This window comes from Lolium perenne, chromosome 2, assembly GCF_019359855.2.
Source record: "Lolium perenne isolate Kyuss_39 chromosome 2, Kyuss_2.0, whole genome shotgun sequence".
In the NCBI taxonomy this organism is placed as follows: domain Eukaryota; kingdom Viridiplantae; phylum Streptophyta; class Magnoliopsida; order Poales; family Poaceae; genus Lolium; species Lolium perenne.
In genome coordinates, this window is record NC_067245.2 from 58,922,289 (window position 1) to 58,935,893 (window position 13,605).

General features: G+C 41.1%; 1 protein-coding gene and 1 long non-coding RNA gene across 6 annotated transcripts; one reads left to right on the forward strand and one right to left on the reverse strand.

Moving 5' to 3' along the window:
- The first annotated feature begins 7,165 nt into the window (after positions 1-7,165).
- LOC139836007 (uncharacterized) lies at positions 7,166-12,171 on the forward strand. Of its 5 annotated transcripts, none has more exons than XR_011751610.1 (7): positions 7,169-7,634; positions 8,147-8,426; positions 8,912-9,158; positions 9,243-9,343; positions 9,978-10,064; positions 10,787-10,925; positions 11,574-12,171. It is a non-coding gene; the product is annotated as an uncharacterized lncRNA (long non-coding RNA). The 5 variants fall into 5 exon arrangements; XR_011751611.1 differs by having other exon boundaries at positions 8,912-8,950; positions 9,028-9,158; positions 10,787-12,171; XR_011751609.1 differs by having other exon boundaries at positions 7,166-7,634; positions 8,126-8,426; positions 10,787-12,171.
- Positions 12,172-12,641: 470 nt separating this feature from the next.
- Positions 12,642-13,217, reverse strand: LOC127322814 (protein EGG APPARATUS-1). Its single transcript, XM_051351220.2, has one exon. The coding sequence runs from the start codon at positions 13,137-13,139 to the stop codon at positions 12,882-12,884; it is 258 nt and encodes an 85-aa protein (XP_051207180.1). The 5' UTR covers positions 13,140-13,217; the 3' UTR covers positions 12,642-12,881.
- Between the last annotated feature and the right edge of the window lie 388 nt (positions 13,218-13,605).

Consider the following 13,605-nt stretch of genomic DNA (forward strand, 5'->3'; position numbering starts at 1 on the left):
ATATGCTTGACTTGCCACCATTGAAAAATTGTTATTTGGATGTTAATCTTGCTGATAACTCTACAAAGAAACCGTTGGGGAGAGTTGATAATGTTCGCATTACCATTAACAATAACCTTGTCCCCGTTGATTTTGTTGTCTTGGGTATTGAATGCAATGCATCTTGTCCCATTATATTGGGAAGACCTTTTCTTCGAACTGTTGGTGCTATCATTGATATGAAGGAAGGTAATATTAAATATCAATTTCCTCTCAAGAAAGGTATGGAACACTTCCCTAGAAAGAGAATGAAGTTACCTTTTGATTCTATCATTAGAACAAATTATGATGTTGATGCTTCGTCTCTTGATAATACTTGATACACACTTTCTGCGCCTAGCTGAAAGGCGTTAAAGAAAAGCGCTTATGGGAGACAACCCATGTTTTTATTACAGTACCTTTATTTTATATTTGAGTCTTGAAGTTGTTACTACTGTAGCAACCTCTCCTTATCTTAGTTTTGTGCATTGTTGTGCCAAGTAAAGTCGTTGATAGTAAGGTTCATACTAGATTTGGATTACTGCGCAGAAACAGATTTCTTTGCTGTCACGAATCTGGGTCAAATTCTCTGTAGGTAACTCAGAAAATTATGCCAATTTACGTGAGTGATCCTCAGATATGTACGCAACTTTCATTAAATTTGAGCATTTTCATTTGAGCAAGTCTGGTGCCTCAATAAAATTCGTCTTTATGAACTGTTCTGTTTTGACAGATTCTGCCTTTTATTTCGCATTGCCTGTTTTGCTATGCTTGATGGATTTTTCGATTCCATTGACTTTCAGTAGCTTTGTGCAATGTCCAGAAGAGTTAAGAATGATTATGTCACCTCTGAACATGTAAATTTTAATTGTGCACTAACCCTCTAATGAGTTGTTTTGAGTTTGGTGTGGAGGAAGTTTTCAAGGATCAAGAGAGGGAGATGATACAATATGATCAAGGAGAGTGAAAGCTCTAAGCTTCGGGATACCCCGGTGGTTCACCCCTGCATATATCAAGAAGACTCAAGCATCTAAGCTTGGGGATGCCCAAGGCATCCCCTTCTTCATCGACAACATTATCAGGTTCCTCTAGTGAAACTATATTTTTATTCCATCACATCTTATGTACTTTGCTTGGAGCGTCGGTTTGTTTTTGTTTTTGTTTTTTTTTGAATAAATGGATCCTAGAATTCTTTGTGTGGGAGAGAGACACGCTCCGCTGTTGCATATGGAGAAATATGTCCTTAGGCTTTACTCATAGTATTCATGGCGAAAGTTTCTTCTTCGTTAAATTGTTATATGGTTGGAATTGGAAAATGCTACATGTAGTAATTGCTATAATGTCTTGGATAATGTGATACTTGGAAATTGTTGTGCTCATGTTTAAGCTCTTGCATCATATACTTTGCACCTATTAATGAAGAAATACATAGAGCTTGCTAAAATTTGGTTTGCATAATTGGTCTCTCTAAGGTCTAGATAATTTCTAGTATTGAGTTTGAACAACAAGGAAGACGGTGTAGAGTCTTATAATGTTTACAATATGTCTTTTATGTGAGTTTTTCTGCACCGCTTCATCCTTGTGTTTGTTTCAAATAAACCTTGCTAGCCTAAACCTTGTATCGAGAGGGAATACTTCTCATGCATCCAAAATCCTTGAGCCAACCACTATGCCATTTGTGTCCACCATACCTACCTACTACATGGTATTTCTCCGCCATTCCAAAGTAAATTGCTTGAGTGCTACCTTTAAAATTTCTATTCTTCACCTTTACAATATATAGCTCATGGGACAAATAGCCTAAAAACTATTGTGGTATTGAATATGTACTTATGCACTTTATCTTTTATTAAGTTGCTTGTTGTGCGATAACCATGTTCCTGGGGACGCCATCAACTACTCTTTGTTGAATATCATGTGAGTTGCTATGCATGTTTGTCTTGTCTGAAGTAAGGGAGATCTACCACTAAAATGGTTAGAGCATTGCATACTGTTAGAGAAGAACATTGGGCCGCTAACTAAAGCCATGATCCATGGTGGAAGTTTCAGTTTTGGATAAAAATCCTCAATCTCATATGAGAAAATTAATTGTTGCTACATGCTTATGCATATAAGAGGAGTCCATTATCTGTTGTCTATGTTGTTCCGGTATGGATGTCTAAGTTGAGAATAATCAATAGCGAGAAATCCGATGCGAGCTTTCTCCTTAGACCTTTGTACAGGCGGCATAGAGGTACCCCTTTGTGACACTTGGTTAAAACATGTGCATTGCGATGATAATCCAGGTAATCCGAGCTAATTAGGACAAGGTGCAGGCACTATTAGTATACTATGCATGAGGCTTGCAACTTGTAAGATATAATTTACATAACACATATGCTTTATTACTACCGTTGACAAAATTGTTTCTTGTTTTCAAAACCAAAGCTCTAGCACAAATATAGCAATCGATGCTTTCCTCTTTGAAGGACCTTTCTTTTATCTTTATGTTGAGTCAGTTCACCTATCTCTCTCCACCTCAAGAAGCAAACACTTGTGTGAACTGTGCATTGATTCCTACATACTTGCATATTGCACTTGTTATATTACTTTACATTGACAACTATCCATGAGATATACATGTTACAAGTTGAAAGCAACCGCTGAAACTTAATCTTCCTTTGTGTTGCTTCAATGCCTTTACTTTGAATTATTGCTTTATGAGTTAACTCCTATGCAAGACTTATTGATGCTTGTCTTGAAGTACTATTCATGAAAAGTCTTTGCTATATGATTCATTTGTTTACTCATGTCATTTACATTGTTTGGATCGCTGCATTCATTACATATGCTTACAATAGTATGATCAAGGTTATGATGGCATGTCACTCCAGAAATTATCTTTGTTATCGTTTACCTGCTCGGGACGAGCAGAAACTAAGCTTGGGGATGTTGATACGTCTCCGACGTATCGATAATTTCTTATGTTCCATGCCACATTATTGATGATATCTACATGTTTTATGCATACTTTATGTCATATTTATGCATTTTCTGGCACTAACCTATTAACGAGATGCCGAAGAGCCAGTTGCTGTTTTCTGTTGTTTTTGGTTTCAGAAATCCTAGTAAGGAAATATTCTCGATTGGACGAAATCAACGCCCAGGGGCCTATTTTGCCACGAAGCTTCCAGAAGACCGAAGAGAAGACGAAGTGGGGCCACGAGGCGGCGCCACAGTAGGGCGGCGCGGCCCAGGAGCTGGCCGCGTGGCCCTAGCGTGTGGGCCCCTCGTGACTCTCCCGACTCTGCCCTTCCGCCTACAAATAGTTTTCGTCGCGAAACCCCCAGTACCGAGAGCCACGATACGGAAAACCTTCCAGAGACGCCGCCTCCGCCAATCCCATCTCGGGGGATTCAGGAGATCGCCTTCGGCACCCTGCCGGAGAGGGGATTCATCTTCCGGAGGACTCTACACCGCCATGGTCGCCTCCGGAGTGATGAGTGAGTAGTTCACCCCTGGACTATGGGTCCATAGCAGTACCTAGATGGTTGTCTTCTCCTCATTATGCTTCATTGTCGGATCTTGTGAGCTGCCTAACATTATCAAGATCATCTATTTGTAATGCTATATGTTGTGTTTGTTGGGATCCGATGGATAGAGAATACTATGTTATGTTGATTATCAATCTATGTGTTGTTTATGATCTTGCATGCTCTCCGTTACTAGTAGATGCTTTGGCCAAGTTGATGCTTGTAACTCCAAGAGGGAGTATTTATGCTCGATAGTGGGTTCATGTCTCCGTGAATCTGGGGGAGTGACAGAAACCCCTAAGGTTATGGATGTGCTGTTGCCACTAGGGATAAAACATTGATGCTATGTCCGAGGATGTAGTTATTGATTACATTACGCACCATACTTAATGCAATTGTCTGTTGTTTGCAACTTAATACTGGAAGGGGTTCGGATGATAACCTGAAGGTGGACTTTTTAGGCATAGATGCATGCTGGATAGTGGTCTATGTACTTTGTCGTAATGCCCAACTAAATCTCACAATACTCATCATATCATGTATGTGCATTGTCATGCCCTCTCTATTTGTCAATTGCCCAACTGTAATTTGTTCACCCAACATGCTATTCATCTTATGGGAGAGACACCTCTAGTGAACTGTGGACCCCGGTCCTATTCTTTTACATCGATACAATCTACTGCAATACTTGTTCTACTGTTCTCTGCAAACAATCATCATCCACACTATACATCTAATCCTTTGCAAGCCGGTGAGATTGACAACCTCACTGTTTCGTTGGGGCAAAGTACTTTGGTTGTGTTGTGCAGGTTCCACGTTGGCGCCGGAATCCCTGGTGTTGCGCCGCACTACATCTCGCCGCCATCAACCTTCAACGTGCTTCTTGGCTCCTACTGGTTCGATAAACCTTGGTTTCTTACTGAGGGAAAACTTGCCGATGTACGCATCACACCTTCCTCTTGGGGTTCCCAATGGACGCGTGTTGTACGCGTATCAATGGCCGGAACTTCCGCCCAGGACCGGAACTTCCGCCCAGGACGGCCGGAACTTCCGCCCCATCGAACCTCAGCCAGATCTCAGCCCACTTTGGCTTGTAACTTACCCCTTCATCCCCTTACCTATAAATAGGCACCTACCCCCACCTTCATGAGGGAGAGATGATGTTTATATGAATTGGCTTATGCCTCTATTATCCCTTTGTGGATTTGGGAAACCCCCGCCTTAGATTAATTTCTATTGTACCACCCAGGCTCCTTATCAAATCCTATTGTATCTCTTTGGTGACTTCTACCAATCTTGATCTTTTGCTTGCACTTCTACCTTTGGGTCTTTTGCTTGCACTTCTATTGATTTTGGTCTTTTCACCCTTCTAGATATATAGGATCTTCGATTCGTCGATCTTTTTGCGGGACTTCTACCGAAAGGTGTTTTCCATGCAACTTCTATCGAGTTGGTGGTTCGGGCCAACGAGAACAAACCGATTATGTTGTGTGCGTGTGTTTGTATCGAGTTCTTCGCATTCATCCACTTCCCCGTGAATCCCCCTCAGCAATCACACTCAACCGGGTCAAACCGTGAAGATTGGGCACACCCTCGGGCTTAGCCCGCATCATCACCTAGTGGAAGAATCAAGTGCAAAGGACACCTAATGTATTAAAAAAGTTAATTATCCGCTAACCCTCCACTTCAGCATTGGAGACGCCTGTGACAGCCCCCACATTTGTCCTTCACCGGACTAAATGAACCTTTGTACCCATAATTTTACTTCTGAGCATCACTAATATATGGCTAGACTGACCACGACGACCTTGACTAGAAACAACAGTAAACATCTTTTCTCCTTTAAAAAGCAAAACCAATCATGTCACAAAATGGAACAAATAACCAAAAGATCGATAGAGAGACACAACATGATCAACACAAGACTCATTAGTGGCAAGTCGCAACACATGGCCCTACTTGTTCAGTGCAAGATCTGAATTGCAAAACCTGTCTAACCACGCTCCTAACAAGGAAGATGAGTCGAACCCAATTTACATGTCATGGGACCGAAGAAATTACAATTGCAAAAAGTCTTGTGCTTCCATACACCTCCAAGACTGAAACATTTTTTGAGTGAAACACAAGGACGACTGAGATTAAACGATACATGTTCGGGATTAGGGGTAGGATAACTGAAATTAAACCTACCCTTCGGGGGTTTACACTGTTTTAAAATTTAGGGTTCTATGGAAGCACAAGCCTTGCAAAAATACCACAAATGAGGCTAGGGTTTTAGAAAACAAAATGATTTTTTTATTACACAAATGATCATAGGTCAAGCCTAGTAGTTTTTCAAAAAACATTGACCGGCTAATGATGTTTATGACATGTTTTGGACCTTGTTGTTAGGCCATGTAGGAAGGCGGTAGTGGTCAATGTAGGTAGACATTAAGCGAGTTCTAAATTCATGATGCATGGACACATTGATCTAGATCTTTTTCCGCTGGTTGATTTTTATGGGCACCATGTCTGATCTATGAGATGTAACCTTTGAAATCTAAAACTTTGGAATATATGAGCAATGTGCAATGATATATGCAAAGGCTAGAGCATCACTCCTATTCTCAAGAAGAAAACATTAAATAGGTTCTAAATTCTTTTTTGTAAAAAAATTCTAGATCCTCTCTCCCAAATTCACGGGGAGTTTGGAGCCTCCCTAATGTCAGGCTCACCATCAACGGGGTCAAGGTGAGTATCGCACCGCCCCTAGCTAATTGGGAGCAGGGGGAAGCGACCTGATTTGAGGTTGCACGTATTCATTGCAGACAGTTTTGGGTGCATATCCTTCTTGATGATATAATGTGAATGGAGTGACGAGTTTATAGAGATCTCGAATATAGGAAGGTGATATAGGGAAAATAGCATCAAAGGTGGCCGCAAGGTTAAGCAATGAATACGACGTCACACATCGTCACTTGCTAGAGGAATCGAATGCAAGGGACACCTGGTTGCAGCGACGAAGTTCTTCATTAACCGCCCACTTCAACAGTGAAGTGTGTGACATATTGACATCCTCCTCATTTTTTCTTCACCGGATAAAAGGAACTTTCATTGTACTAATGACGTTAATTCCGACAGGCACGTTTGGAACCTGGGTGTGCGTGCCCACCAAGTTTTCCAAAAAATGAAAAAAAAAAGCTATTTAAAAGTTTCAAAAAAGTTTGAAATAAATTTTTGCATGAACATATTATGTTGATACTTGTGTAAGTTTTCACGAAAAAATACTATTGTATGTAGCCTACACGAAAATAACAAAATGTCCAAATGACACAATAATGTTTGGATTCGTATTATTCATAGGAATAGGAATTTCCATTTTTTTCATTTTTTGTGCAGGTCACATACAATTTTTTTCCGTGAAAACTTACACGAGTAAGTACCAACATAATATGCAAAAAAAATTAAAACTTTAAATAGCATTTTTTTGAATTTTTCGTAACTAGGTGCGCACCCAGGTTCCATTTGTCATTTCTGCTTTAATCTCTACTATATTAAATGGCTAGAGGTGGTGTCCCATGGTACGTCCTCTACCCACCCCCGCCTGCAAACAAAGGAATAGGTCCTCCGAACCGCTCCACACTTAAAAACCGGTAAAAAAACTTGCAAAGGAACAACCTCCACCCACTAGGCTCACGACCCTGATTGACTCGAGAGAAAAAAAACGCACGAACTCCTCTGTTCTCCTCTCTCTTCCTCGCAGCCTCTGCTTCGTCCTCCACAATGGCGGTTTTGGGTTTCCAATTGTGATGCTGCCTCCGCCCTGCATCGTCCATGGCAGCCAGGATGTGGCAGAGACGTCCGGAAACAAGCTCCCCTCGTCCATGGAGGGATAGATGTGACGGGTATGGACAGAGCCGAGCTTCCCATGTTCCGTGGCGGATGGTAGGCGGCATATAGGGCTCGGCTGAATACGAGCGCGACGCCGGAGTGCTGGATTCGCCCAGATCAAGCCGAGAATAGGTGGGGGAGGTCTCCGGTGACGCCAGAGGTCACCACAGGACTCCTCCCACCTCTTCGTCCGCGGAAGGGAGCACCTCCACGACTACTGAGAACCCCAGCGAGGTGAGGCTCGCTCGGCTGCTCCAATCCCCCTACCTTCTCTCTCAATCTCTCTCTCACGATGAGGTGCAGGTGGTCATGGCGAGATATGGCCCTGATGCAGCCAACTGAAAAAATAGTTGAATGATCTATTTTGTCAATTTTGATCCAAGCTTATGGCTTTTAGATCAAAAGGTTTGGACAAGTTCAACTAGGTATAATTTTAGAATGAGCTTTCATGTACTTATGGATTTTGCTTTAGGATCAGTAGACTGAGAACACAAAAGTGACGATGAAGGTAAAAAGTACATGATATGCTGAATACCAGACGAGATTTTCACATGAATACTAATTCTTTGCTCAGTACAAATGAGAGATGCAGATCATTGCTTTTCTAGCCGGGATTGTTAATTACTTGGATGGTGCCTTACGCTGATGTTGTTTTCCTTGCACTATGATATCTAAACTGTACACATGTCCTGCTTGCACCATGATTTTTATATATACTGATTTAGGTACCCATGGCTCCTTCGCAGTTACATAACTATCAAATGTCAACTGTCACGGAATAAAGACTCATGTAGAACAAGTATGTTCCGCCACCGGCTCACGTAATTGTGTCCCTTGTTGCCCTGGTCACTGTTGGACGTGACGCCTAGGAACTACGACATCGGACGCGAACCCAGTTCGCCTTTGGCCATTCATACTAACTACAACAGCTAGAGTGGTGGAGGAGGATGAGGACTTCAAGGAGTTTGAAGTGGATTATGATGTCTGATTTAGAGTTTGGGATGATGAGGAGTCGACGACTAGGAGGTAATGATAGAACAACTAAAACTTATGGTGTTTGTTCTTGTGCTTTTTCATGGCTTGCTTTTCGTGATCCGTGATTTTGGTGGTCTTGTTGCTTCTAACTTCTATCTATGGGAACTACTGCATTCCTATGGAGGGACCTCATATATTTCGCAGTAGCAAAGATTAGGAGCTAACCACCATCATCCATTATACAGTTGCTGGACAAAATTTCCATCAGTTAGGATGCTCATAGTTACATTACATATAGGTGGCAGCAAAATGTCAACTCGATTATAGGCTATCACAAGGTGTCCTGTTAAGGAACTAACCATCTGCTGAATTATGACATCCCTTCACCATTCATATATTACTATGCGCCGTCGTACATACAAACAGCAACTATAATTTGTTGTGTGAACAAGCGATGGATTGTCCAAACAGAAGAATATTATGTTTTTCATTATTTTAGTCTGTCAACAACTGAACCACATTCTGCCTGCTGCCAGAGTATTTCACCATCGATGGGTTTCTTCTCCTATTGCAAGGTGATACATGCATCGAGTTGCACACGGTCATGTGTTCATTTGGGGCGCTCACTGCTTTGTGTTTCTTGGGTTGCAAGCCATTCTAGCCGCACCAGATTCCTTGTCCCCCATTCCGTGGTGGTTAGCGACTGCGATGGAAACTGATAAGCTTGAAACAACAACTGTTGTTCAGCGGATTGTCGAGCTTCTTCCAACCGGTACAAAAAAGGTATAGCCTTCATGATGCCTCAAGTCCTTTATTCTCATCCCCATGGTGCTACCGTGCACATCACACTCTCTTGCCTTCACGCAGTTCCGCGACTGCCAGAACAACCACCGCGACACCTCGTGCTGCTAAAGAAGCTGGCGGGCGCCATCCTCCGGTCCGCCCACGCCTTCGAGCGCGAGTTCTAGGTAGAGCAAGGTTCTCAAGGCATAAGTGTTAACTCCTTCTATCAAGCAATGTTTCTCCTTTTGATGATTTCCCTTCCAAATTTCCTGATGTTTGAGTGTTTTCTTTGGAGGATTCAGAGATCAAGCAAATTGTTCTTGGCTACTTAGAAAGTCCTACGTAACAAAAATACGTATCTATATTACTTTTTACCTTACTATTGAACATCAAAAGTTGCCCTGAGAAAACTTTCGAATCTTGTACAGTTTCTAGGGGCTCTGGTAGGTGCTAGGGATTTAATTTGTTAGTTAGACATTGGGTTAGAGTTACCATGAGCTGTTTGGGCTACAACATCTGATGTACAATGATGTAGTGATTTCGTTGTATTACTAATAGTACCTGCCCTTAAATAGGAATTGGTTTATCTGGGCATGCGGATATTTCATAGATGCACTGGACATCAAGTATTTGAGAGGATCAGCCAGCGCTCTTCTGTTTCTGTGGATTGATAGGCTTATCTAATTTCTGACGTAGAATTCTGAAATTAGAGAGTTTTCTAAAATTCCCTTTTCAAACTTTACAATTAGATGGTGTACTATTGACAATACTCTTTCGTTTGTGCTATTCTGAATTTCTTATATTTATTTGTTTCTATAGATTACGGGTTCACGAGAGTTGGGAAGCTCAGTTTTCAAACTGTGATTAAGTTGGCATCCCACAGTTTCAAGTCAATCTGCGATTCGCGTAAGTGGTTCTTCTATTGATTGGTTCCCTAGGAGAAAGATTGAATCATACTTCAAGAGAAAGATATAGCAACTTTGGGTACCTGATCCAGTGTGCAAAATGTCTCATTATTCTTTGGTGATATTTCTCTAGAGTGTACTGCATTTGAGACAAAGTTTTGGTACTTGGATATATTTGATTTTTTTCGAAATGGACTTGGATACATTTGATACGTGGTAAAACTGATGAGGAAATTTGTGCTTTGTTTCGTTGTGGGGACTTTCGCCGAAGCATTTCCATTTTAGGATGGAGTTGTTTTCGGTGGCATTATAAAGCCTGAACATGTGCTACTCCTATTTTGAATGGGAGACACATCTGGGCAGTACTAGGGATGGACGTAGGATAGTGAGGTATGTGTGAGGGAATGGTATGTATTTGTCGGAACTGAGTAAAGAATATATGAATTCTTTTGAGATACATCTGGTTCATTTGAATGATAACTTAATGAAGGTTGTATGAGGGATGGGGGTCGTACTAACCTTGGAAGTGGGATGCACTGTTGCAAGGGATAAGGAGGAACTAATGGCTTTCCAAAATGTTAAAATGTTCTCTCAAGTAATATCCTTGGGTCTAGAGGCTGCATCCCACCTGGCTGATAATGACCTGTTACATGAATCTACTGTTTTAGACTTATGTTTTTTCAGATTTATGGTTAAATAGTTTTTATTTTCCATGTAATGCAGATATACCATGGCATATACGATTTACATTCTGTCAGTTACATGATATACATCTTTTTGTGCATATAAGCATGAAACGGGCCGAAATAGTAGCGAATCCAATTAGAAATCAGCGCGGACAAACAACCGATGCGCCAGAAAGGTAGTCCAGCTTCTTATAGTTGTGTATTGTTTCAGTTTTTATTTATACTAATTGTTTTTGGTACTTACTTCGTGATGATTTGTAATTTCTTCCCCTGAAAACTTCTACTATTCATCTCAGTATTATAGATCATCAAAAATATGGCTTAAATTGTGCATTATCAAAATTATGGCTGTTGTTCTAAGTTCTAACTACTAACTTAGAAATACCTAATCATGTCAATACCGACGAAAGAAAAAAATATATACAAATACATGTGAGCAGTTAATTAGTATGTTTATCCAACTTATGAAATATATTCACGTATATTAATCATAATCAATTGTGCCTCGAGACCTACTAATATCTTCATTTGAACTAACCTTGCAGAAGTGTTGTTGCTCAAATTAAATTTATATACCATTTGTCTCATTGTCAAATGGTAGTTTGTTCAGTTAAATTTCTCTTTTGGCATAAATTCAGGAACTTGCTTGTTGTGTGGCTCCAGGAGGAAAGCATGTGATTATGGGTAATTAAGGCACATATGATCCGACTGTACTGTGTTTCTCTGTCTAGCATATTTCACGTTTTCCCAATATGATTTTTTTCTGTCTTTGCGCTTGAGACTGCAACTTTGCTTTCATAATCAAAATGGTATGCATTTTTCAGGTTCATCTGTTATAGACACCGGTTCTGCTTTGCAGTCTTAAGATTTTGATTATCGAGCCATATGATGGGTCTTGCTATGTTATTTTCTGAAAGGAAAGGCTTACTATGTTTTGGCACCCCTGCCTTGTAAGGCATGCCCTTTAATTTTCTGAAAAGAAAGGGTCACCATGATATTATTAGCCTTATGTAGGTAGCAATGCTACTATTCAGCAATATATTCTTGTGCAATGCTTATCTGCAATGTAACTTTCTGATCTGCTTTGTCTGGTCAGCGAAGAAGGAAACCAGCAAGATCAAAGTCACCGGGCACTCCTCTACACGCATCCTGTAGACAACATGATAGTCAGACATCGCATGAAAACTTCCCTCGGCACTCTCACTCGCTTTTTTTCTATTATCTCGTAGCAGTGCACGGGTACTGAACTAAGAGCCAATGGTTAAGCTTAATTGATAATGTGTGTTTGATGTTTCAGGTTGTGGTTTATGATAAAATAGATTTCATACTTCTATTCGAAAGAGATTAGAGTTCAGAGTAACGGATAAGTTACAAAATAAGAGTATATTATTCCCTCGGGAGTTTGAAGTTAGACATTAAAGATGCGCATTATTTCATTTTATGTAGTGAACTTTTGTACACATTAATGTACCTAAATGTATTTTTTTAATGCAGAAAATCTTTTGTGTTTTTCAAAAATCCTGGTACTAAGATGGGCTATAAGAATGGGACTAAAAATTTACCGAGGTTTACACAACAAAACTTAGGGGTATCTAAACTCGCTGAAAACTCAAGTTTTACGCAACAAACAATCGTGAGTAAATATTGAAAGCAATTTTCCAGGGTAGATCTTAGTTAGTAAGAGTTGAGTAATTGTATATAGTACTCCAATATCTTTTATTGCAAAGGAAAGGGGTATCAATTTTTTTATAATGGGCACGTATTGTTTCTATACATGTGAAATCACATGCATCATATTTGTATGTGCGGAGAGGGAAACAATTACGAGCCGTGGCAACGCACGGGTATTCAACTAGTTCTTACTAATACATGCATTTGCGCGCGTGACTCTCTAAATAAGGAAATACAATTGTCGCATACATCAATCGATGTATAGGATAGGACAGGTGCCTCCGTTTTGAAATAAAAACTAGTAAGATTAATCGACACATACAACATCTTTTGGAGATAACAATATACTTCAGTAGATAGAAACAAGCACCGGCGCGGCGCCAGATCAACAGAGCACACTAAGATAACACACGAAACGTCGGTAGGAGATGCGCGCGCGTGCCTGCACGCTGCGATGTCCCCTACAGAGCGAAGGCGGCAGCCGCCGCGGCGGCGCCGGCAGTACGCAGGATCTGAAAATACAGCTGCGGGTTGGCGAGGAACGCGGCCTTAGAGATGAGAAAGCCGGCTGCGCCGGGCGCCTTCATCGTGGCGCCGACGGCCACAGCGGCAGGCCAGAAGAAGTAGGCGCCCACGGCGCCGGCAACCAGCGCCGCGGCTCCCAGCGCGCCATCGCGTGTGGTGAACATGTCCTTGGCCTTCTGCTTGAACGCGTCCATGTAGGACTAGATTGTTTCTAGCTTCCTTGTAGATGTTGCCTGTCTAGCGACCGAGATGGAGAAGGTGGAGTACTTGTGCGAGGTGACTGGGGGTTTATAAAGAGTTAAAGACGAAGGTGATCGTGGGGGGAGGGAGCATCTTAATTAGGCCTTGGGGAGATAGTTGCAGTTCCACTTTTTCTCTTGGTTAATCTTGTTCTAATTACTGAGTGTGTTTGGTCCCCTCCCAAAGCAATTATTCGTTTATTGCTTTTTACTGAAAAGATAAGCTCGATGCATAGATACGTCCACTAGCTACAGGAATAATTCCGTTCAGAAGCTTAAATCGTAAATAATCTCAAACCAAAAAAACTACAATTACTCGAGTACACTCGTGACAAGAAACTAGCTCGAAGTATATCATTCCATGTTGAACAAATCTAGTCAATACTTCATGTTGAAATATATATTACCAGCCTATTTTCGG

What these genes read in the sequence shown, in the direction of transcription:
- LOC127322814 (XM_051351220.2), bottom strand. Translation starts at nt 13,139, where the DNA reads ATGGACGCGTTCAAGCAGAAGGCCAAGGACATGTTCACCACACGCGAT.